Below are 26,957 nucleotides of genomic sequence, written 5' to 3'. Positions count from 1 at the left end.
ATGTCATTTCTTCCAACTCTGGAAACAATTTTACTGGGAGGCTCAGAAGTCCAGGTAAGACTACTCATTTCATGACTTATGAATCACTGATTGTACATCTTTATGGAAGAAAATTATCTTTCTCTAGCTGTTCAGAACAAACAATGTTTGCAAAACATCAGGATTCCAGAGAGGAACTGGAAGAAAATAATTCTGCAGATTTCATTTGTTCATTTGAAAATCTGTTAACCTATATCTTTCCAAAAAAGCTGTCTTTATTTTATTACAACCGAAGTTAACTTTCTCTTTAGCAGAATAGGGTCCACAGCTGCAAAACCGAGACAATTAGGCTAAGATACACTTCCAGCAGTGATTCTTCCGCTGAAAAAAAATTCAAGGAAGTAAGCATGCTTATTCATATGAAAATCAACACAACTATTCCAGACAGAACCTTTCACTAATACTGGAGAAAGAGGTTTAATTATATATATTCCATTGTGGCATTACTCATTCCTATAACATGTTTTTGCAAAAAGAAAAAGAAAGATTCAGTACTTTAATAAGGTTTTTTTTTTTTTTCAATGTTATCATCCCCATCCATTGCTGCAACATAAAGATGTGGTATGAAGAATTTCCCATCTCAAAGAATGCCTTGTATCCCCATCAGCAAAGTAGGCACACTCTGGGAGGCCAGCCAGGATGTGGGACTGGCCTCCTATAAAGCTGTTTGTATATGTACGTTTAAACGGAATTTTACCTGTATTTGCAGTAGTTTTAGATTTACTAGATGCTCTCTACACTTCAAGAACACAATGCTAAAATTCGAGGAATTCTTCCCTTTTCCCGTTTTTGCAAAGAAAGGAAAAATAGACCCTAAAACAAATTTCCAAATTTTTTGGCAATCGTTTAAGTACATTTTTGGAGGTGTTTTAATACTTCCTTTGGTTAGAAAAAGTTCATGCAAACCAAACTCAAAAATTCTACAGCGTGCCTTGGGAACTCTATTCGAACACACGCCAGGACTGTTCTAGCGCTGTCGGATTTTTACACCGTGGAAATAGAAAATATTAGCCAGTAAAGTAACAAGCAGGTTTTCCGGAGGGTTGAGAAGGTTGGAATTAAGTTACCCAGCAAACAAGACGGTTGCCAACGCCTCACTTCGGGTTTGTGGGTTCCCACTCCTCCCCTCCTCCCTACGCCAGGACGGTGGTGGGCACGGGGCAAGATGGGCGGGGCTGAGATGCTCTGGAACTGCCAGTTTTCCTCCCAGCGCCGCGCACCTGCCACCCGCACTCCCTGCGGTCGCAGCCCACTTCCCGCAGGATGCCTGGGCCGGCCGGGAGGGGCGCACCTGGCCCACCAGCCTCAAGCCGGCTCGGGCGGGAGCAGAGGCGAGACGGGCGCCCAGATTAGTGGGCTGAGCGTGCTATTTTTTTTTTAAATCAGCCTCCCGGGGGATGTTGGATTTGGCGGGGCGTGCTCTTTGAAACACTATATTGGGAACCTCACACATTTAAAAAAAAAAATTTTTTTTTAAATTGCAAACCTTCCCAGTTCCCTCGGCAGCTGGAGATCAGGCCCGAGGCGACGTCCCCTCCCTCCCTCCCGCCACCCCCGTTTTCCTCCTTCCCGCCCCCTCCCCCCGCCGGGAGCAGGATTCGCGGGAGCCGCCCCCTCCCGGGCGCCCACTTGGTTCCTCCCAGCTGCCGAGTGAATGGGCCGCCCTCCGGGTTCCGCGGAGGGGGCGGCGGGAAGAGGCCGAGGCTGAGGCCGAGCCCGGGCCCCGGCGGCCGCCGCCCCCGCCCCCGCCCAGCGGCTGCCCACGCCGGGATCTGCGTCACTCGGCCGCGCGTGGGCGGGAGCCAGAGCGGCGAATGTACCAAGAGCGGAATCTCCCAATGTGACAGCGGGCGGGGTGGGGGGGTAGAGGCGGCGGAGGCGGGCGGGGGAGGGGGAGGGGACGGGCAGCGCGCGCGGGGAGGGAAGGGAGGCGGGGAGCAGGGGGGAGGACGCGGCGGGGGAGGTGCCGCCGCCGCCCGCGCCGGGAGGAGCCGCCGCCGCCGCCACCGCCACCGCGGCCGAGCGAGCGCCGTCGGGGCTGGCGGGCGGGAAGGAGTGGCGGGCCCTAGCTGGGGGTGGGGGGAGCAGGGAGAGAGCGCCCACCACCTTTCCTTCCCCCATCGATGGGAGCGGGGGCGTCCCGGCCGCAGCAGCCGAATGAGAGAGAGCCGGGGGCCGTCACTTCGGAGTTGCTAAGGCGTCCTGGGGGAGAGCGCGCCAAGACTGCTGCAGCCGCTGGCCTAGTACGTACCAACTGGCTGTCCGCCAACTGCGGGATGCGTTCAAGCTCGTGCGACCGCGGGCGAACTTGGAGCGGCGGAGTCTCCGGGCCGCGCCGGCACCTGGGGAGGCGGGCGTCCAGGGCAGCTGGCCCCGCGCGGCCGCCGCCGGAAGGAGAGGGCGGCATCGGGCTCGTGTGGGCGATTCCCGGAGAAATTCGGTGCGCAGGGGCAGCGAGAAGAGGGCGAGCGAGTCAGCGGGGCCGACCTGTGCATTCTCCTCCCAGAAAGCCGGGGGCGCAGCGTCCATTCTCCTGACCTGGCTGAGGCCGTCGCGCGGGACGCGGAGCGCGGAGCGGTGGTGGGTTGCGTGGTCTGTGGTGCGCGGTGGGTGCGCGCGCCGGCCCCAGAGTTTTGCAGCCACCTTCCGCAGGGGCAGAATCTTTTTGTTGGTTTGTTTACTTTGTAAGAGTGTTGCACTTAGAGCCTTAATTTTCGTCCTGGGTATCCTCTCCTTTGGAATGTAGTTTTCTTTTGGAAAGCGGAAGGAGAGTTTTGTTTGGAAGTGGCTTACAGAAACTTGGCACTGAGGTGCGATGGAAGCGAGAGACTCGTGCTCGTTAAGGCCGAGTGTGGGATTTGCAAACACATGTGGCACATACAAGCTTTGGATGCAGTAGTCTGTGACCTTATTCATGGAGAAACGTTGCAAGTGCAATCAAATGCTTATGGGCTGCATTGTCAGGGTTCACAAGGCGCAAGATATGAAACGACACTTCGAGTGAGCCTAATTGTTGTAAGATCTTGGGGGAAAGGATAATTGAATTGGAATATATTTGCATTTATAGGTTCCGCAGACCACGTTTTGCAGCAGGTGATCAGGAGGAATCCTTGACTTGCATATACTTAATTCCTCACTACGTGAGATCCGGGAGGCATGGAAAATTTGGGGGTAGATGTCAATTTAAAATTTCCTTCCGAAAGAGTTGATTTGGAGTAACCTGTCACTACCAATTGGTTTGCCAGTGACGTGTCTGCAAACTTAAGGAGTGCAAAGATCAGAGCTGAGAGGGAGATACTCGGATCTTGTTTAAAAATATTTTGGCAGTTTTAATAGATAATATTAGATTGCATAGGAACTGAATTTTAAAAAGATTAGTCACGTAGGAAATGCTAGGCTGTTTTGTTAGAGAAGTGCGCACGCAATGAAATACCTTCTTAGATTTTCACTTTTTTGAAAAATTTCCCCTCTAAAACATAACAGATTATGACACGTCCTGATTTATGTGTGGGTTTTAAGAAGGAATATTGGGAGAAAGGATGCAGAGGATTTACTTTCTCTATTTCGGGTGGGGACTGATATTTTCCAGAAGACCTAAAAAGCTGCCTCTAGTCTAGTCTAAGTGCCAGTAAAAGTGGCTTAGATTCAGGGGATATCCTTTTTTCCTCCATTTTCCAGCATTTGAAACATTTAGTATTTTCGTTAAGTTTTAAAAATTATGTTGTCCTTATAGGTATTACCTTGCATGTAAGTGTTCTCTTGAGAGTTTATAGATGTCTGGCAAGATCAGCTTTCTTTATTCCTGTTTGACTATTAGTTATTGGAAAATCAAGTCTTGAAAGAAAATGTTAAGGAACCATTGGAAGCTTTCTTGTTTTAATTTTACTATTTTTAACATCTTGCACAAAAGTTAATATGCCATCCTGGTGTTGGAAAAATTTCGTTTTCCTTGGCTCTGGTGATTTCCTATTATATGTGAATAAATCAATAATAATAATAAAAACATGGAGGCAGTGTAGATTTTTATTTCATTCTTCCTGCTAATTGTGGATGTAATGAACATGACAGAAATCCTTAGGAATACTATAGCTGATACAAGGAAATTTAGTGAGCTTATATAGCTAATAAATAATTTGATATATCTGGTGAATACATCTTGTCTTGTTTCAGAATTATTAATAAAATTGAATAATCTCAGCTAAATTAATTAAAAAATTTTCTTTTTTGATGACTAGTAAATATCCATTGCCCTGTAGAAAAGTTAATATATTTTCATTCTCCTTGTTGCTATTTGGAGAATCAGTTAAAGTATTAGATATTTTCTTTTAATCACATATTAAGAGCATATTGATTTCTTATTAAAGATTTTGGGTGTTTGTACCGTGGCTGCTTTGAAAGAAATTATAATGTATGACAAAGTGGGGGAGACCTTTGAAGAATTTATTGCATGAACTTTAAAAATTTAAAGTAAAAGATGGTTGCATGGAAACAGAAGTATGTCAGGTTTTTGTATCTGTTGATCTAGACTCTGTCCTAAGACTTGGGGTTCATCTATTCCATTATGGTAAGTCAGGTTGTTTTTGTTGGTGCTACTCATGTGCATTATTGGAAATAAAAGCTTTGTACAATTTACCTTTAAGTGTGAAGCTGTATTCTGGATACCACAGAAGCATGATATATTTTATGTTACTTTCATGGAAATGACCATTTTTTAATATGTTTTGAACAGGTTAAGATCTTGCTTGTATAATCATCTTGTGTATGCATATTTCATGTGGAGTTTATTAAAAATAATAAGGAATAAATAATGCCCACTTAAGCATAATACAAGGTTCCTAGCCCCTTTGCTTTGGATTTAGTTTTATTTTAACTGCTTCGTTCATTCTTTTTAGTAGAATGAAAAACAGTACAGTTTTTATATTAAATGCAAATTTCCTTTTTGATCTGACATTTTCAAAAACTAGTGCAGTAGTAGAATATACTCCCTTAAACTTAACAATGGAACAAGTGGGAAATTAGAGAAGTTGATTTTGGGGGAAAAAGTAGCAATCCTCGTCAGAATTCTCACAGCTAAAACATACCATTAAGCTTTCAAATAGTTTTGTCATTTCTCAATACATTGTATTTAGAGAGTTGCACCTTAACTTGTACAGTATGTTAATTTAATAATTTTTAAAGATAAATTTCTGGGAAAAAAATGAAAAAATTTATATGTACTGTGTGCATACTACATGCTCAAATGGCACTTAATGTATGTTGAATAACTTGACTGTTAGTTGATTGAAGAATTTCCAGCCATATTATATGAAATACTAGTGTTTACCTGTTGGTATCACAGCTAAGTTATTGTTTAATTGCAAAATAAATCTGATTTTTTTCTAACTTTGATAAATTTAGGGTTATACACTGAAACTTTAATTAAAATTTTGAGGTCTATAAGAAATTTTTTCCAGCTTCATTCAGAATTCAGAAAAAATCAGTAGGAGAGAACATTTTAAGTTTCCTAAATTACTGTTAATTCATTAGAAGCTATATGTTTAATTCATAGCTATTACAGTAATAAGATCCAAAAATATCTTGACTTAGGATATATCCCTGCATGCTTATTAATAAATATGCCTAGTTAAATTGTTTGGTACTTAAAACACATACACAGGAGTGAGGACCTGGGTCGACCTGCTATCTTAAATAACCCATCATGTAACTAAACTACATTTAAGTATTTTAGGTTGAGTTCTAGGACTGGGACAAAAATGAGAAGAATTCATTTCCTAGGCTTAAGGCTTATCCTTCCCTAAGCCAAATTCTGGCTTGTCATAAACCTTTCCAGTCTCAACCTGTAGTGTACCCATTGTACCCTTTCCCCAGGCTCCTATACCTTCAGGCTACATTCTCCCAACCTTGGCAATACTTCCGAGGCTTTAAACGCGGTCACTCGCCTCAGATTTCCTATCTCCTTCCTTGCCGTTTCCCATCTCTAGCTTTCATTCCCTTAGCGTGTACTGAATCTCATCTAGGTGTTAGAGGAAAACAGTCTGGTGGAACTAATTCACCTTAATCTGTAAGTGACTCGTGAGCTAACGCTTCCCAAGTTTTTTCACATTTTTTTAGAAGTCTGTTAAGAGCTTGCTGTTAACTTAGATCATTTTAAAGTAAAAATTTCAGGCTGTGTTGGGAGGCAGGAATTTACAGTCCTCTGCATAAATAAGTCAGATATTACTAGGATTTTTCCCTTGGTTTCTCCCCACTCCTGGCAGAGTCTCTCTTCTTTGGAATGCCATGGACTTCATAAAAGTGTGTGTATTCATATATATTTCCTGCATCACGAAGAGGAAGATTCAAGTGTAGTGTTCATGAATGCATTTGAGTCTAATGATCATTTATAGGATTGATGTTTATTAGGGGATAACATTTTAATTCGTTGAAACCAAGAGGAAAGAGACCTGGGATCTCTCGTGCCTGAAATTGACTTAAAAGGCTGCTTTTGGGGCTGGGCTAACATGATGTCTGTTGTCGCTGCAACCACGTGTGTTCCTGTAAAGGGAGAGCATCCGGCCATCTTATGGGAATCCACCACACAGGCTATAAAAAAGGGGAAGTATTGAGGATGAGAGAATGAAAAAGATTGTAGGTAAAGTAGCAGGATGTGCTTTTGTTAGATTGGACCCTAATTTACACAGAGGTTATTCCTTTTGGAATATAAAAGGAGGCTGCTGATCAGATTCTGACTCAAATGTTGGGTTTCATTCAACAGAAGCCTTTATAGAGATGTTGTTCTACCTTGAACGCTTTGCTGGGAGTAGGGGGGATAAAAGATGAATGAGAACTAGTCCCTACCATCAAGGAGCCTGTAGCCTAAGGTAACCTGTTCTACAGGACCATGGCAGTCTGCTTCTCTGTTCCATGGCTCCTTATGTATTGAAGATAACATTTGGCATAGCATTTATCAGAGTGGTTAAGTGTGTGTTTACTCGTCTGTATCCTGATTCTTAACAGTTTCTCTGTGGAGAACCATTTGAGGAAAGTCCAGTGTTTGGCATGAGCATAGGGGCAGGTTAAGGACCACAGAGGAGGCTGGACAGGCCTGGGATGCCTATATGAGTAGTTTGGATTTTTTTCTCCATGAAGTGGGGAGATTTGCATAGGTGAGTAAAGAGCCACACCTGTACTTTAGGAAGATAAAGTTGGCATTGCAGTATGGGAAGTATTGAAGGTGAGGTAGCTGTTTTCAAAGTTGGGGCAAGAAGCAAGGGGAAAATTAGAATTAGGTGCTTTTGAGGCAGAGAAAGAAAAAGGGTGGTGATGTGGCCTAAGGACATGTAGATTGGAGGAAGGAAGAGGAAAACAGAAACATGAACGGATAAAGAAAATATGGTATATACATGCAATGGAATATTACTCAGCCATAAAAAAGAATGAAATTCTGCTATTTGCAACAACATGGATGGAATTGGAGGGTATTTTGCTAAGTGAAATAAGTCAGAGAAAGACACTGATTAATATCACTTATATGTGGAATCTTAAAAATAAAACTAGTGAATATGACAAAAAAGAAACAGACTCACAGATATAGAACAAACAAGTAATTACCAGTGGGGAAGGGGAAGGGGATTAAGAGGTACAAACTACTATGTATAAAATAAATAAGCTACAAGGATATATTGTACAGCACAGGAAATATAGCCAATATTTTATAATGACTATAAATGGAATATGACCTTTAAAAATTGTGAATCATTATGTTGTACACCTGAAACTTATATAATATTGTACATCAACTATACCTCAATAAAATTAGAAAAAAAAAGGAATCTCTACTTTTATTAATCCAGGAAACTGGAAGAGTAGTGGTGCAACTAAAAGAAATGAGAGTTGGGAAGAGTAGATTTGGGAATCTGGAAGAAGGGAGGAAAATGAGATAACACACTTGCTTTTGGACTTACCAAATTTGAGATGTTTGACAATCTCCACATGGTAGTTGAAATGCTGAATTGTCAGAAAAAGTTTGGGTTCTCAAACTTTTCGGGTATGAAGATCACTTTTTAAACTAAAAAAAAAAAAACAAGTACTCATTAATTTTGCTTAGTGTTTGTTGATATAATGGCAACAACTGTGAATTCAGTTACACTTTTAAATGAGTTTGTATTAAATCGCAAAGTATTTATTTACTTTTATTTGCAAAGTAGATGCCTATGTGTGAGACAGTGCTTGGTGTATGTTTGGATTTGAGAACACTTTGCAGGAACTCCACGAACCACTGGTCCATGCTACAGATAGCAGTTTGGAGGTCAGTCTGCTATAGGTGATATTGAAGCCTGGGAGTGGACGAGATCATCATGGGAGAATATGGAAAGACAGTAGAAATGGGATCTAATATAAAACGTTGGAAAATTCCTGCACTTACAATAGAGTAAGGGAAGGCAACATAATATAGCAAAAAGTCAGGTGAAGAGTGTTTCAAGGAGTGATGTCAAGCTGCAGAGAGGTTAAAGAGAAAAGCTGGTGATCACTCAGGAGTTCCTCGAGAGTTTTGATCGAGGAGTCAGGACAGAAGGCAGGCTGAAGCTTCTTGGAACAGATTGAGGCAGGTTTGAAGGAATAGTTCTTCTTTTCCCTTGTGACCATTAAAGACTCTGCCTTACTCTAAATCCCCACGTCCCAGCTTGGAGAAAGTCAGAGAAGTTTTGTTTCCCATATTCATATTAAGTGCTGTGTTGTGGTTCGAGGACAAAGCTGGAGTTGACCAGTCAAGTTTTCTGAGCCAAACCAGCTCCTTATTTCACTTAGCATAGTTTAAATCTGGCAGATGACTGATCCTACCCCATAAGGAGCCAAAGTAAGTTTGTTTTTAAAAGCTTCAGGAACAAATCATTACCATTTAAAATAGATCATTGAATAACAAACAACAACAAATGGCCTTAAATGAGTCCATTGTTTAATTCCTCTTCCTCTGGAGCTGACCAGGCTGAGGAACATTTAAGCTGGTGCAAGTGGAGGTTTGCTGTATATAGGCCCTTGGTTTAGCTTTTGAGTGAAGTTAAAAAATGGGTAACCGGTTTCTCTTAATTGTGGAATTTATGAAAAGGTCACACTCAGCATGATTGTTCCAGCACCTCTTGAACAGGCGAGGTAACTGGAGTTTGCAGCTGAGTAGATTTACTCTACTCGCAGCTTCCTATATTATATAGCATTGTGTTAGGATCCTTTCATGTTTAGATTGGAGAGATGAAGTTTTCTTTTGATTTATTTGACCTGCATGTTGAAACACGAATAGATACAGGGTTTGTAAACACAGAAAATCTCATAAAAATTTTCTTTTAAATCAAATCAAGTTAATGTATGAAGTGGTGGTTGTTTAAATTATCCCAACAGGCTTTGTAGGAAACTGAAACATTCTCTTAAAGCAAAAAGCTTAGGGAGAAAACTCCTTTCCCAGCAGTAAGTGTGGGCCTCTAGAAAGCCTCCTGGGAGTCTAAATAGTTCACTTATTTATCTTTCATCTGGTGTCTTGACTTTGGAAATGTACACTGGGTCCTATCAGTCCTTATGGGGATATTATAATCATAACTACTTTCTTACCGGAACATAAGGGATTTCTCTTAGGAACTAGTGGGTTTCTTTTCTTTCTGGGTAAAGATGAGAAAGGATAAAAGTTGAAAATTAATATTTTCTAAAATCTTTGGCTTATCTCAGAAGAATAAAACCTAAGTTTGGGTTTTTAGTTCTCCTTTAGTTTCTCTTTTACATTTGTCCATCATATATTCTTTGTTCTCTTATTGCTCATAAAAAGATTCAAGAAATCTGTTCTAGATTTTCTCATGTAATTTTTACTTTATTCCATAATTTGGGGGAGTATTTATGGTGAGATAATTGATGACACCATAAATCTTGCAAGGTTACAGTCCTCTTATAAAAATGATTTTGTGTGTGTATGTGCATACATATATATTTATGCGTGTGTATAGATATTTTTTTGTGTGTATACTCTTGAGTTGAAAGCCCGTGGAGCTATTGCATTAGGTGTATGAAGGGAAAGTAGGTTTCCTTTCCTCTACCTCAGACACTTTCTAGAAACCCTTCCATTTGGTATAATGTTGTTCAATACAGACTTTAACTTGTGTCTGTAACTCCCAAGAGCTTGTTTTTGTGGGTGAGTGTCCAGCTGGATGATAGATTCTCTCCCCAAAAAGTCTCCCCTGGAGTGGGAGGACAAAGCAGATCCTCCTATGGGTGATTCAGAAGATGCAGGAATGTTTTTTCCAGAGAACTGAGGTGGCATGAACATGACGGTGGTCTCAAAACCTGTAGGAGTTCATGGTGCCCAGAGAGTGCACTAAATAGGGATCCTCTAGTGTAGTTTGCCAAATTTGCCAAATCATGAGAGTCTGCTGAGATGCAACCCAAGGACCTAGGAAATTATATTTTTTCAGAAGCACCCCACATGATTTCTTGGCTGTCAGCAGACGTTTAGTGGGCTCAGATGCAGTCTTTTTTTATGTATCTTGGGAATTCATCAGGTCACCTGGCAATGCCCTTATAAAATAAAGAACCATAAAATTTGAGGAGGTCAGTAATTGATTAGAGCAGATTGTGGATGACACAGAGGTTCCAGGAGATGGGGGCTTCCCAGGAGTCAGTCCTTAGGTGGTAGGGAAATGCATTCTCCTTGGATGGGATGACTGAAACTGGAATTCTGGGTAGAATTCTGGTTGATGGCATAAAGCAGAAGTCCCAAATGTGGTGATCTGGTGTTCCTAATATTCCTCTGCTTGTCTTATCTCCCAGTTAACAATTGCTCCTTACTTTCTGAGTTGAGAGTGGAGCTTTCACTTTCCTTTGGTGTATGTATTCTTTTAGCCTACTATAATTTTTGCCCTTAGAGGGCTATAGGGTCCTTTTAATCCTAAAGGTGCATTGATTACAAGTTTGTTTCTCTTAAATGGAAGTACTTGGCCAACTCCTCTTTGCCTGTGGAAGGTCTCCAGGCAACTGTGAATAACTTTTAAAGGCTGCTAAGAGGTCAAGCAGTGCTTTGCTGGGTCTTGTTCTGTCTCTTTAAAGGCAGACTTCTCTGCCTCGCTTGAGCTCTAAAAGTATTGGTTCCTTGTCTCTGTCTTAGGCTCTCTGCTGCTTCTTTGGAGGGATCTTCCACCCTCCTTGGCTTCATCCTGTGTCTCTAACCCTGAGACACACTTAGGCTCCAGTCTGTTATTTCGCACACAGGACAGTTCTACTTAAGCATTCTACCTTGTGCCATGTTCAGGTGCCATGTGTTTGAAAGGGAATTCCATCATCCCTGATTTTCTGTATCCCCAATGCCTGTTGCAGTTCTAGACATTTCCTCTCCTTTTCATCACTTACATCTAAGTGATCACCAAGTCTTGTCTGAATTTTTCCTGCCTCTTTTTTCTCAGTTCCTAAATATACCACCTTCTATCTTATCAACTCCAGTTCATACTGAAATCTCTCATCCTCTGCCTGCCAGACTAATCTTGCTACTTTTTTTTTATAAAATGGGAATTAACTCTACCTATCTCACAGGGCTGTTGTGAGGATTAGACATAATATAAAGTGTTTGTCATACAGTGTGACACAAAATAAGTATTCAGTGCATGGTAGCATAGTATACTTCTTACCCCCTTCTGAATTTGATTATCCTTCACTTTGCCTCTGTGTCCACACTATGGAAGCAGCAAAGTGAATAGTCAAAAATATGGGATATAGAGCCCTGTGAGCCTTGGTTTCAGTCCCTAGACTTCTGCTTAGCTATTTGTGAGATCTCAGGCAAATTACTTATATTCTTTGAGCCTTTATAATTTTTTCTTTAAAATGGAAACTATTACTGAATATTGACCATTAAGGTTGATAGGAGAGTAAAATAAGATAACTTAGGCATAGAGAGAATGCTTCCTTAACAGTCAGTTGCTATGCAAATGCTGCTTGTTTTCTATTCTTCCCATACTGAACTCTTAAATCCTATAGTGTCTAACAGATAGGCTTAAGAAGTTTGGAGCAAGTGTGATGAGTATTTCCTCTTCTTTTTGCAGGTTAAGCCCATCCACAGTAATGGCCGCGGCCCTACCCAGGACCCTGGGGGAGTTGCAGCTGTACAGAATATTACAAAAAGCCAATCTGCTTTCTTATTTCGATGCCTTTATCCAACAAGGTGGTGATGATGTCCAGCAACTCTGTGAAGCTGGAGAAGAGGAATTCTTGGAAATCATGGCACTCGTGGGCATGGCTAGCAAGCCCCTTCATGTTAGGAGGCTACAGAAGGCTTTGAGAGACTGGGTTACAAACCCTGGCCTTTTCAATCAGCCGCTGACGTCCCTGCCTGTGAGTAGCATACCCATCTATAAATTACCAGAGGGATCACCAACCTGGCTGGGAATATCCTGCAGCAGTTATGAAAGAAACAGCAGTGCCCGGGAACCTCATTTAAAAATCCCCAAGTGTGCTGCCACCACCTGTGTGCAGAGCTTGGGACAGGGGAAATCAGACGTGGTGGGGAGCTTAGCGCTGCAGAGTATCAGTGAGTCCCGACTCTGGCAAGGCCACCATGCCACTGAAAGCGAGCACAGCCTCTCCCCAGCTGACCTTGGCTCTCCAGCTTCCCCAAAAGAAAGTAGCGAGGCGCTGGATGCTGCTGCCGCGCTCTCTGTAGCCGAGTGTGTGGAACGAATGGCCCCCACGCTGCCGAAAAGTGACTTAAACGAAGTGAAAGAGCTGCTAAAAACCAACAAGAAGTTGGCCAAAATGATTGGTCACATCTTTGAGATGAGTGATGATGATCCACACAAAGAGGAGGAAATTCGAAAATATAGTGCAATATATGGCAGATTTGACTCCAAGAGAAAGGACGGGAAACATCTCACGCTTCATGAGGTAAAAAGCCCACATTTTTCTTTGTGCATATGTGGTGTGTTGTGTCTCTTAGAGATTAATTTGGTAATAGTTTGCAGCTAAGGAGATACATTACCTGAAAGCAGTATTAAAGACACTTAGGTTTAGCAAAATGTAACTCTAGTGAAAATAGACCATATCTATTGTGTGTGTTAGGGTATTTTTGTGTTGAATTCAAACACGTTGAGCTTTGGAACTACAGTGTAGGGTGACTTTTAGAAAAATATCAGAATTTAAGCAGTGAGAGCATAAAGTCTTTGCATGTACAAGGCAGTTTGTCTTTTAATTAAGAAATAAAATGAGATTTTAAGTAGAACAAAAATCATTTTTGTAGACTTTTTTTAGAAAAAAAATTTGTAAACAATAACCACAACTTAAAGTGATTTTCAGCTAGCATAGAAAACAAAATTATTTTAGATGAATGTTAGAAGAATTATTATAGCTTTGAATATTGTTTTGGTTTGACATTTGGCATTAAAAATTCTCATTTTATTTTTGTAGCACTCTATCCAGAAATACTTTGCTTAAGCAGAAGAATGCATATACGTATGTGTCTTTCTCATTTACTCCCTTTTTCTTGTCTATCTGGCCAACACATCATATTTAAGACTCAAGCATCTTTAAGACCTTAAGACTCAAGCATAAGCTTAAGTCTTTTTTGATATGTTTTCCCCCAAGTGACCTTTCCTTTCCATTTTTATCCCTGTATAATATACACTTCTGTCACAGTAACTTCAACACTTTATTGTACTTATATATATATTGGTCTATCCCTCACAGTATACTTTGGGATTCTTCAAGGCAGAGAAAATGTCTCATTCATTTTTATATCTTCAGAATCTGCACCCAACAAATGCTTGAAAAATAAATGCATTTCAAAAGTTAAAAAACGATTTCATAGCTAAAATTTATAGCCATTTATCCATTAGAAGAAAGAGAAACTCTCCTTGAAAAAAATGTTCAGTTGAATGCAGTATTTCATGTTAGAAACATTAGATCTTCCCCCCAGACTTATACTTTAACACAAAAAATATTATATATTTATTGAAAAAGTATTCAGTCATTACAAAAGGATGTGAAGTGATTGAATCTGTAAACATTCAGATTCTTTTATTTACCTATACAAATGTGGGATCATATTTTGTACACTCTTCCTCCAAATTCTTTTTTTTAAACTTAACAATATACTCAAAGTACAGTGTACTATTAGATGTATTTTTTAAGTGATTACATATAGAGCTACCTTATTCATTTATGGGTTATATTATATTTCACAATATGAATGTGCTGTTATTTATCTTAACCATTCACTTTTTGATGTCACTTAAGTTGTTTCCATTTTTAAAATTTTATATATGGTAGGACGTGAACATTACACATATATATCTTTACAGACTTGTGCATGTTTTACTATAGAATAGAGTCCCAACATGTAAAATTATGGGATCAAAGAATAAGTAGATTTAATATTTTAGTACATACTGCTAAATTGCCTTCTAAAAAAGCTGCAGCAATTTATATTTTCACAGTCGTTGTACGCAGGTGTCCATTTTTCCACTCTCTTGCATTTATCATTTTTAATCTTTGTCAGTCTAAGAGATGAAAAAATTATCATTGCTCAAATTAACTTTCCTTAGTGAGTATGAGTATCTTTTCTTATGTTTAACAGACATCCAATTTTATATTCATATCCTTTGTTTTAATGTTGGAGTTGTTTGGTTGTTTTGTCTAACCTTTAAAATATTGGTAAGAACTTTTTATATTTTAAGGATATTAACCTTTGTCTTATGTTGTAAACATTTTCCCAGATTATCATTTGTCCTTTGACCTTTCAGACTGGTTGCCATGTGGAAGTTTAATTTTATATAGTAATATTTATTGATCTTGTCCTGTGTGATTTCATTTGTCTAATTCTCTATTCCTTCACCAGTATAGAGTTAGGTTAATTACTGTAGCTAAATAATGTACTTTAATATATGGAAAGGCAAGTGCCCCTTTTATAGTACTGTTCTGCAGCCTCTGTTTTTTTAGGTAATCTTACACATTTCTCCTTCCAAATGAAATTTTTAATGCATTTGTCAAATTTCCCCAAAATTTCTGTTGGTGTTTTGATTAGAAATGCCTTAAAGGTATAGATTAATTTGGACAAAAATGATATATTTACAATAATAAAAACTCCCGTACAGTAATATACTATATGTGTTTACTTAGATCTTTTATATTCCTCAGTAATTTCTTAGTTCTTTATTCATAGGTTTTGCACATTTCTTGTTAGGTCAAATACTATGTATTATATATGTATATTAAATGTCTGTATCATAAACATACATTTATTTTGCATATATATACAGGTATATAAGATATAAAAGTGTATAATCGTAAATGAAATTTTTTCCTGCTTTTTAAAATTACTATCACTGGCCGATTTTTGTATATTAATCTTGTCTTCAGCAATTTCACCATCTGATATTTTAAAATAAATTATTTTAGGGCTTCCCTGGTGGCGCAGTGGTTGAGAGTCCGCCTGCCGATGCAGGGGACACGGGTTCGTGCCCCAGTCCGGGAAGATCCCACATGCCGCGGAGCGGCTGGGCCTGTGAGCCATGGCCGCTGAGCCTGCGCGTCCGGAGCCTGTGCTCCGCAACGGGAGAGGCCACAACAGTGAGAGGCCCGCGTACCGCAAGAAACAAAAACAAAAACAAGAAACAAACAAAAAAAACAAAATAAATTATTTTAGATATGAATGGATACTGGTGCTTAATATCAGAAGTGGTTAGCAAAATTAGTCACAGGGGATTCTGTGATTTGATCTATTTTGGGCATATCCTTTTGTAATTGTTATATATTGTTGCCATACAATAATGGACTCACAAGAACTTGTGAGTAGATCTAGAAAATTCAGGTAGCATTATAATTCGGATACACTTTGACACTTTCATTACCTATGAACCAATAGAGAAATCTACTACAAGGTCATCAGTAATAGGAAACAAAGGGCAAAACATGTTGGCAGTTTTAGGTTCATGCTATAATCCAGTTTTCATATAATTTTTAAAACAGAGCAGATGAAACACAGTCAAGGGCCTGTCTTTTTATTAAAGCAAAAGTATGTTAAAGAGATGACTTTAATAAAGCCTGTCAACCTCACTTAAAAAAATCCCAGCCTACTTTAAAAAAATGCAAAGTGAATTATTTCACACTTTGCTTTTGCTAAGGGGCTCTTTGCTTCTTTGGATAAATAGGCACAGGTGGTATTTACGTAATGAGACCATTGTGGGTTTCCCAAAATAAGGGAACAGTCAAAATGAATGCCAGTGGCTGAGATGTGGGGTTGGGGGTTTTGGAAAGTGTGACTTGTGAAGCTTAACTTAGACCACTTATTATTTGTAACTCAAGTATGTGAGTCTGGTCTAATAATATAGTTTAGGATAGAAGTTTATGAATCAGGACACTTGCTTCAAACTAGTAACCATTCAAGAGTTTGGTAGAAATCACAAAATCCTGAGGGAATTAAAAGAAAGAAGGTACTGTCAAGTGTACCTTTTAGGTACACTTGTGATAATTTCACATTTTTTCATTTGACTGTTTACAATGAGAGCAAGATTTTTGAGTTTTTCCAAATTCCTAAGATTAAAGAATGTTACTAATTTGTCCTCAGTTTCTAAATAAGGAAATACATGACTTATTCTTAATTCACTTTTGGTAGTATTTCTGAGAGTTTTCTTCATATAAACACTGAACACTTACTCTCTTTCAAGACATATAAGTAGGTCACGAGCAGATGAAAATCAGGAAGTTACCTATACCTGAAAAAATTTTTTCAACTCACAAGCATATAAAATTCTTATTCTTTTTTTATTTTTTTTTTTGCGGTACGCGGGCCTCTCACTGTTGTGGCCTCTCCCGTTGCAGAGCACAGGCTCCGGACGCCCAGGCTCCGCGGCCATGGCTCACAGGCCCAGCCGCTCCACGACATGTGGGATCTTCCCGGACCGGGGCACGAACCCACGTCCCCTGCATCGGCAGGCAGACTCTCAACCACTGTGCCACTAGGGAAGCCCTCTTATTCTTACATGCATTTTTATACTTGTTTCCAAGTATACATTGTAAATATATAATTCTTTACATTTTACAGTAAAGAATTGTAGAATGAATCATTGTTACACACACTGTTTTTAAGCTAGAGAATCAGTGATAGTCTTAGGACATGGCTAGGTATGGCCTGGCCATAGGAGTCAGACCATGAAGATGGTGTGAGGGGCTGAGGCCTAGTTACTGGTGTGGGACAGGTGCTAAGGGACAAACCCAGAAGCAGTACTAGAAGGAAGTCCAGGCAGGCAGAGTTCCATCTGTCCAAAGGTGTGTTGGCAGAGTATTTGGTAAACTAGGTAAGCAGTATGCATCAAATCTTAAAGAAATGAATGGATAAAGAGAGAGAAACTGAAAGTTGAGAATAGCAAGGCCGTGGAGAATGTAGGGGCTTGTAATACTCAGAAATAAAAGCACATAGACAAGTCGGCATTATATCAATAGAATATTTGTCAGCAGATAGCAACGTCCAGCTGAAGAGCTCTGGAACTCAAAGATAGGAAGGGGAAGAAGAGGAGAATGTGGAGTCAGTGGGTAAGTTGTAGACCTAGTGGAAATGCTACAGGAACTGGAGTGCTAAGCAGGTTACTAACATAAGGACCTCGGCCCACAGACTACATGGTGATGCCAAGTTTAGGTCAGTTACCAGTGTAGTGTTGAGAAGGCAAGGCTGAGTGTTTCAGAGAAGCCCAACAGTCTTAGTTCTGAGAGAGGGGGAATGCCAAATCCGGGAACCTCTTAGACCTGAGCATATTACTAGTGAGTTATGATGCTAAATTCCGAACTCTCAGCTTGAGTGGATCAATTTCAACGTCTAATACTTGAAAAGAAATGTTGGACATTCCCTTTTGATCATTTAAAAAAGTGGATTATAGGACTATTAGGGTAGTCGTTCTTCTTGAGTCACTTTTGATAAGTCACATTTTTCTGAGAATTTGTCCATTTCATCTAAGTTTTCAAACATATTGGCATAAAGTCATTTATCGTTTTTAAGACCTAATATTGTTTGTACATTTGTCTCTTTTTCCCTGATCAGTCTTGCCAGAGGTTTGTCAACTATATTAATCTTTTCAGGGATCTACAAACTAGAGCCTGTGAGCAAAATCTAGCCCACCTCCTGATTTTGCACATAAACTTTTATCGGAATACAGCCATGCCTATTTGTTTATGTATTATCTATGGCTACTTTTGAGCTATGATGTAGCATTGGGTAGTTGTAACACAGACTGGCCTATAAAGCCTAAAATATTTACTATCTGACCTTTTACAGAAAAGCTTTCCAACTTCTTTTTGAGGAAGCACTTTTGGCTTAATTGATATTTTTAGTTGTGCTGTGTTTGTGTTTACATTTGCTTTCTTACAGTTTATTTTATTGTTCTAACTTATATTTTGTCCTGAGTTCATTAATGTTCAGCTGTTCTTCTTTTCTCATGTAAGGAGTGAAGGCCATAAATTCTCACTATGTATTGAATTAGCATTATTCCCAAAGTTTTGATATGTGGTTATTATTTTTTAATTCTGATTATTTCTCTTTTTATTTATGACTTCTTTTCTAATCCATGAGTTATTAAGAAGTTTTTTTCATTTCCTAATATGAGGGGGTTTTTCCTTTATTCTTTTTCCCAGTGATTTCTAACTGAATTACATTGTGGTCAGAGAACATGGTTTGTATGATGCCAGCCCTTTAAAATTTGTTGAGATATGAGTTATGGCCCAGTATGTGGTCAGTGTTTTTAATGTGCTTCTGCAGTTGTTGGTAGAGTGTTCTGTATGTGTCTGTTTTAACAAGCTTATTAACTGTTTTTCAAACCTTCTATAGACTGTTTTTTTTTTTTTTTTTGGTCTGCTTGCTCTATCAGTAGCTAAGAGTTGTGTGTTAAAATCACCTACTCTGATTGTGGAGTTGTCTATTTCTCTATGTACTATGCAGCAACCTTATTAATCTTTAATAATGCATTTAGTTTTAAAAAACTTTTTTGTTTGATATTAATATAAGTACATATGCTTTCTTCTTGTTAGTAATTTCTTGTTACTTCTTTTTTCCATCCTTTTACTTTTAGTCTTTCTGAATCCATGTTTTAGATACATCTCTTGTAAATACCAATAATTGGATTTTTAAAAAATTCTCTTACATTCCTTGTCTTTTAACTGCAACATTTGGTCCATTTACATTTATTATAATGACTGATGTTTTGAATTTATTTCCTTTATTTTATTTTGTATTTCTTCCCTTCCTCCTCTTTATATCTCAGATTTACCATCTGGAATTAGTGTCCTTTAGCCTGAAGTGCATTATGTAGAATTTTCTTAATGAAGGCCTACTGATAGCAAACTCTGTCCTTCCTCACCCCATTGGAAAATATCTTTATTTTGCCCTCATTCTTAATTGCTACTTATTCTGGGTATCAAATTCTGTATTGTCAGTTATTTTCTGTTAGTAGTTGAAGATATCATTTCCTTGGCCTTCAGCTTTCATTGTTGTGTTTAGAAGCCAGTGGTTATCTGACTATTGTCTGCTTTTGAAATCTTCTCTTTTACCGTGCCCCAATTTCTTCTCTCCTTCTGACTTCTCAATTTTTCTTAGTCATTTTTACTATATTACTCTTTAGTCATATTTTCAACTCCTTTTATTTCTTTAAATGAAATCTTTGAGGGTCTGTTTCTGCTGTCTGTTGTTTCTGCTGGTTTTTACTTTTGGTTCCTTGTTTCTTTGGATGTTTTATGATTTCTGTCTATGAACTCATATTTCTTGGAACTGTGGAAATGTTTTGAGGCCTAGGAAGAAAATGGATTCTCCTAGAGGCTGTTTTTGCTTCTACCAGGCACCTGTACGCTGCACATAACAACTCTGGGACCCTATGAAAATTAATTCTCAGGCTGTTTACTGTAAATTAGGGCTGAAAATCCATGTGAAGAGCTGATTTGGGGTTATGAAATCTCAGGAGAGTATCTTCTGTTCTCTCCCATTTAGTAACAAGGTTAAAGACAGGTAATTCTCCTTGCATTCTCCTGTGGGGTATGGGTATATTTCTAATTCTGTCTTACATCAGGCTGTAGTACTTTCGTATTGTTTTTCGTAGACTCCTCAGCCTCACCTTTGATGGATACTCGGCTTTTCCTGTTATTCTCTTCCCACACTCACCAGCCCAGTGAGGGTGTAAAGATTGAAGTTCATCTGGTTTAGCAACTGTCCTCAACTTACTCCTTTGAGATACTGTCTTCATTCATTTTGGCCTGAATCGTTCTTACTGTCTTGCTGGCTAATTGATGCATTTAAGATATTTTTTCCTTCTATTTTAGCCAACATTTTTCCTGTGAGAAATGTGAGAGGGGCCGGTCATGGTACCTAGCCCTCCCTGTGCTAGAAATGAAAGTCTTGATTGCCTTTAGAGCTTCCCTATCACACATCCCTATCACACAGCATTCATGTAGTATTTTTATGCTAACACTTACTTGAAACTTAATTGAAAGTCACAATCATTTGATTGTTAAAGATTATAACTACCAGTAGAGAAAGTTTTAAAATCTAGTTAAAAATAATAGAAAGTTAACTTTAAGAAATCTTTTACATGAAGATATGAATGGAATTTTGGTATTTTTAGCCATGAAAGGAGGAAGTGGAGGAAGTAAGTAAACCAATGAGGGAGAATATCTTATTTTATACTTTTAACAAAATTAGAAACTTAAAACTTCTAAAAAGCTAGCTTGGTGCTGCAGTGAATGACTACTGGTTTTAGAGTATTTGTATCATTTTTCTATTTAAAATATATCATAATAGTTATTGATTTAATTATTAGCAACTGGGAGCATGAAATCGAGAAGATACAGAAAATACATTTTTGAGGGGAAAGCTTGATGAATCAGCTTCATGTTACAACTTGGAGTGAGCTATAATTATTTCTCCAGCCTCAGTTTTTCTACCAGAAGTCTCTCTGAGGGCCTGGAGAGTTCAGTATAGTTTTTCCGTCTGTTGGAGCCTGAATTCAGGCACAAAGATTGTGTTATGTTTTTTTTTCTTAGTTTCTGGTAGGATGATGGAAGGAATCTTAGAATATTGTTTTATTTTCTGCAGTTTTGAATGAGCTGGTACCTCTGAATGTTGTCAATTCAGATATCTTACTGACAATCAGAATTTCTCCATACTAATTTAGATTTATGAGTACAAAAGAGAAACAGCTACATAAAAAGCAACTTGAGAAGGATCTTTGAAGGTTATTGTAGCTACTGCTAAGCTGAAATTGAAGTTAATTTATTTAGGAGATTATTCCTTGAAGTATGTTTTACTTTTAACTCCTGTAACATTGTGCCTGTCAAAAGCACTTAGGGAAGAAATTGATCTACTGAGGATTCTTTAGGAGGAGGGGAGAAAGCTGAAAATAAATTCCTCCTATTATGTTTTTATATTCAGTTATGGGTTTAAAATAAGAAGCCTGGGCTTATTGTAACCTTGTTGCCAGTAGCCGCATTACAAGCATATTGGTGATATTGCAGGTTTGGTTCCAAACCACCACAATAAAGTGAGACACACAAATTTTTTTTGGTTTCCCAGTGCATATAAAAGTTATATTTACACTATACTGTAGTGTATTGTGTGCAGCAGCATTATGTCTAAAAAAAATGTACATACCTTAATTAAAAAATACTTTATTGCTAAAAAATGCTAACCATCATCTGATAACACAGGGTCACCACGGACCTTCAATTTGTAAAAAATTAGTATCTGCAAAGTGCAATAAAGCGAAGCACAATAAAATGAGGTATGCCTGTATTTGAGAATAAGCCAGTGTAACCTACAGTTGGAAATCTGGGGAGGAGGATATTAGATACCTATATCATACCATATACTGCATACCATAACACATTCTAGATGGAGTAAATATGTGGAAAAAAATAAAACCATTAGACTAAATTATAGGAGAACATTTATATGTATTAGGGTAAGAAGGGAGCTTCTGTGCATAGCACTCAAGACAAAACTATAGGGCTAATGACAAACTATGAAAAAATAAAAAAACAAAACCACTACATATGAAGAGTTAATGCTCTTCATACATAACGAATTCCGTAAGTCCCTAAGAAACAAAATAGTGCAATAGAAGAAACAGGCAGCTACCATGAGCAAGCAGATTTTAAAATAAGTCAAAAACATAAAAATTTCAGTGTTATAGCCAAAGAAATGCAAATTATAACCAAAAGTCACTGAAAATACATCAGATTGGTAAAGCTTTTAGATAACAGCCAGTGTTGGTCAAGATTCTGGGAAATGAACTCTTCATATAATTGTTGGTAGCATTAAGATTTGAAACAATTTTTTTGGAGAGTAATTTGATGAAATATGTAAATCTCTTAAAATTTAGTATATTCTGTGACCAAGAAGTCTCTTTGTACTAATTTATTCCAGGTAAATAACTGAATATGTGTGTAAAGATGCACAAAGAATGCTCTTTGCAGCTTTCTTTGTAGTACATGAAAAATGAGGGTAATGTCCAGAGTGAGGTTGATTTAAATAATATATTGCTATTTTCTACAATGTAATATTATATGTCTAGGTAGTAAAAATTACATTGTACAGGATATTTAAATTCATTCATCAGTCAATCAGTGTTTATTAAGCTTACTAACCATGCCAGATACTGTTGTAAACAAGCCAAGTCTCTGCCTTAATATATGAAAAAGTAAAAAATGCAGCATACGTAAGTGAAGGAAAGGAAGTTACACATCTACATTCACATGTATATATGTACACAGAGAAATATTGGAATAATATGCATTAAAATATTAATAGTCATTCTGGATGGAAGGACTGCATGCTGCATTCATTTTCTTTTGCTTCTCTGTATTTTCAAAATTTTTAAATAAGAAAAACTGTGAATAAAGTGGGATAACTGGGTAGGGAGAAAGGTAAATGCCTGATTCTTTGTCAAAGGAAAACGAGAACTAATACTAACAACAACTTTGTGCCAGCTGTCTTCTCACTTACTTCTTGTTACAGTCCTTGGAGGTAGTGATATTATCCCATTTTGCCTCTGAGAAAACTGAGGCTCTGAGAAGTTTTTACATGTCCAAAATCACACAGCTGGTAAGTGACGGAGCAAGACTCATCCTAGGTCTCTCTGCCATCACATCCCATCAGTTTGCCGTCAGGCATGCCTGGAATGAGTATGTTTCTTGCTTTTTAAAAAAGCCTGATATACCTCTTGGCAGTTCCTTACTTACATCTATTTAAGTTGACAAAATTATGTGAAAAATATTTTGTAGTCTAGTAAACAAATTATAAATTTTCAGTTTAGGATAACCTTTGATATTTTAAATTTTAGTACAGGTGTTTGGTCAACTAGCAACTCTATATTGGCAATATTTAGCACTTAGATGAAAGAGTTGAATTAGATGAATCTTACAGATTTAGTGACTCCAAGACCTTGATTTTCCATTATAACCCTCATTTGTGATAATGCTATCTTTTACTGATTTTATAAATACTTAACTAAAATCATTTTTTATTTCTTCCTAAGAATTTTCATGTCAGTTCACCTTAAAAAAAATATCTGGGGCTTCCCTGGTGGCGCAGTGGTTGAGAGTCCGCCTGCCGATGCAGGGGACATGGGTTCGTGCCCCGGTCCGGGAAGATCCCACATGCCGCGGAGCGGCTGGGCCCGTGAGCCATGGCCGCAGAGCCTGTACGTCCGGAGCCTGTGCTACGCAACGAGAGAGGCCACAACAGTGAGAGGCCTGTGTACCGCAAAAAAAAAAAAAAAAAAAAAAATCTGTAAGACCATGTATACTCACTTGTAGTTAAGGAAATATTATCAGCATATCATAAAATCATATCCCTTGGTTTCTCATAAGCAAAATAAGATGCAGAACATTTTTTAACTTTTTATTTTGCTTATTTTCTATAAACTCTCCTACTTAAACAAAAATAAATAAAGCATATAAATAAATAAAACCAAGATGACTATTTTGATTAGTTCAAGTTCTGAGAGATGTAGATAACTTGATTTGCTTCTGAAGTTAGGCAGTAGGACTAATTAGGAGTGAAGGCTAACCTGATTTTCGTAAATTATGATTTCATTATATAATGATGTGACTTCTTATATTCTTAAGTGAAACATTTTCTGTATTGATGAAATAAAAATGTTTATAATTTTCGAAACTTTGTTTTGAACATGCAGCTCACTGTTAATGAAGCGGCTGCTCAGCTTTGTGTGAAGGATAACGCTCTACTGACAAGAAGAGATGAACTTTTTGCCCTGGCTAGGCAGATTTCTCGAGAAGTCACCTATAAATATACTTACAGAACCACCAAGTAAGTGTTTAACTAATTGGCAGTATTTTTGCATTGTTTGTTAGAAGTAGAGCTTGAAACACCATCCGTTGATAGAATATAAGCATATCTGAAAAAGTTGAAGTGTGATTATAGTTCTATAAGATTAAACAGTGAAGTTCAAAACATTATTGCTGAAGTGGTTTTCATTGATTTGTTGAATCCTCTTTTATTGTCTTTTGAAAGATAGTTCCCTAGGACTATAGCATTGGTTTGGTGTGGTTCTCGACATTCTTCTCTCACACAGATGCTTTCTTTGGTTTTGAGTGTGATGATGGGATTTAGTTAGTCATCATTTATAGACCTATTTGTATACCCTACCAACTACATGAACTTGTTGAACTCTCTGTGGAAGCAACGTGTTTCCTTTTGCAAGGTGTCTGCGATCTAATGAGATTAGCTGAATAGATAAAAAGACTCCATTGCCCAGTATTTAAAGGAAAATTGGAAAATACTAGGTTACTAGCAAGGGCAATATGGAACATGTGTTTGAAATAAAAAACCCCATGTTGAAAAGCAGTGGTGATTTTAAAATTTAATGTAAACATACCTTATTATTTTTCATCTTATCCTCACTTGAAGCCTAAGCATTGTCTATAGATAGCAGACCATTTTGATTTTGTTCACTTATTCCACATGGACCCTGATTTCCAGTGCACCATTGGTTGTGCTTGCCACTGCTTCTCGGAGGAGATGCATTAGTGTGACTGAGTGTGTGTTTAAAAAAAAAAAACAACACATCCTGAGCACCCTTTCCAGCTCTAATAAATCACATTTTCTGGGGAGGGAGCCTTAGAGTCCAAACATTCACAAGCATCTCCTATGATTCTTGTGTATATTCAAGTTTGAAAACCACTGATACAGGCACTTGCTGTCATCACCATTATTTTCCCCAGCTCACAGCAGCTTTGTTGTCTGTCCTATCTCAAGAGCCCATATACTTACAAACTGGGAACAAGTAAAATTATGCAAAATAAATGAACAGGATAAGAATACACAGCAATAGTATAGGATTATTTACAAGATTCTTTTTGAGTTGAGTGATCAAGAGCTGATTTTTGTGACTTTGTTTTCTTCACCGTATTATACAATATTTTCTTTCTGACTGCTTTACTTAAATAATTTTCTTTAATCAAAGTAGTACATGTACATGATTTATGAAGTCACATAGTACACAAGGCTTATCACGAAACTCAGCAATTCCCCTGCTCCATCCCCCTTCTTTCTGAATACTACGACCCAGAGGCGACTGCTTTCAACAACTTTTAGTTATTTTTTGTAGTGTTTATTTACATTTATATGTTTTTAAAGTTAAATCATTTTAAAATACACAAGACTTTTACATTATTTATAAGCCAAAACTATGTATAAAGCTAATGCAAAAAAGTTGCACTCTCATTTCTGTCTCTTTTTACTCTGTTCCTCTTCTCATTGTAGGTAGTTTTTATTAATTTCTTTTTCATCCTTCTAGTGTTTGTTTATGCACATGTAAATAAATATAAATATGTTTTCTCACTTATACCTTTTTTTGAAAAAACAATAAGTAGCATGTGTCTATATTATTCTGTATTTTGCTTTTAGTTTAACGTGTCTTGGAGATCTTGCTATATTAGTACATATACATCTTCCTCATTATTTTATACAGCTGCATGATACTGCCTTGTGTGGATATACCATGATTCATTTAACTAGTCCCCTGTTGATGGATACTTGAGTTGTTTCTAGTCTTTTGCCGTTATAAGTAATACCACAGTAAATAACATCATACATATCATATTTTGTTGATTCTGAGGTGTATTTTTCCACATTTTAACATCTTTCAAGTTGAGGTATAACTTAAAATTTATGACTTGCCATCGTTTAATTGGCAGTTATATTTCATGTATATGTAGGTGCTTCTGTGGGAGAGATTCCCAGCAGAGGGATCCCTAGGTCCAGGGAAAATGCATTTATAGTTCTGATAGACAAAATGCATTTTAATCTCATGTAGCCTTAAGCATTTGTCTTAAATGGCCATTTTTTTTCATTTTATCCTAAATTATACTGATCCATGAAGGGTGTCATGGAATACAGTCCTCCTTGATTTTTTTCCTTTTTCATTATGTGGTACTCATTAATACTTATTGAGTACTTTCTGTGTGAGGCATTCTTAGGTAGTGTGCAATAATTTTAAAATGTGTAATATAACTGTGTCTGCCTATTTCCCCAACGTTAATTTAGAAATGATAAAAAGTCTCTTTTTCACTATTTTAATGTTCATTATGAAGTCTTATTTCTGGTGGCAGGGCTCCAGGGTTATATGTTTTGGTGGAAGCTTATAGATTGAGGTGCCTTTAGAAAAAATTTGTTACCTTCTCAAGTTTTTCTCTCTCCCCCATTCCCCTCAGATCAAAATGTGGAGAAAGAGATGAATTATCCCCGAAGAGAATTAAAGTGGAGGTATGATTATGTATTATATTTTCTTATGCTAATAATGTTTGCTTACTAGTTCAAACTAAAAAAAAAGAATGGTCCCATCAACTAGTGAGAAAATGTGAATTGTAGAATCTTAAAAATTATATAGAATTTGGTTGCTTTGAAGTATCTATAGTAATTTGAACTA

At 37.9% G+C, this 26,957-nt stretch overlaps 1 protein-coding gene across 4 annotated transcripts in view; it reads left to right on the top strand.

Moving 5' to 3' along the window:
- The first annotated feature begins 2,143 nt into the window (after positions 1-2,143).
- NAB1 (NGFI-A binding protein 1) overlaps positions 2,144-26,957 on the top strand; it is a 44,720-nt gene continuing 19,906 nt past the window's right edge. Inside the window, exons 1-5 of one of the 4 annotated variants that reach the window (XM_067741184.1) lie at positions 2,146-2,282; positions 3,107-3,210; positions 12,087-12,924; positions 24,204-24,337; positions 26,743-26,794. In XM_067741184.1, the coding sequence (XP_067597285.1) occupies positions 12,106-12,924; positions 24,204-24,337; positions 26,743-26,794 (1,005 nt within the window). In that variant the 5' untranslated portion in view covers positions 2,146-2,282; positions 3,107-3,210; positions 12,087-12,105. Of the gene's footprint in view, positions 2,283-2,492; positions 2,620-3,106; positions 3,211-12,086; positions 12,925-24,203; positions 24,338-26,742; positions 26,795-26,957 lie in introns of those variants that run through there. The other 3 variants (XM_067741183.1, XM_067741185.1, XM_067741182.1) reach the window with 3 other exon arrangements.

The sequence above is a fragment of the Pseudorca crassidens genome, chromosome 6 (assembly GCF_039906515.1).
Source record: "Pseudorca crassidens isolate mPseCra1 chromosome 6, mPseCra1.hap1, whole genome shotgun sequence".
NCBI classification, from domain to species: domain Eukaryota; kingdom Metazoa; phylum Chordata; class Mammalia; order Artiodactyla; family Delphinidae; genus Pseudorca; species Pseudorca crassidens.
Note: the sequence above shows the minus strand (reverse complement) of the source record. Positions and strands in the feature narration are given on the sequence as shown.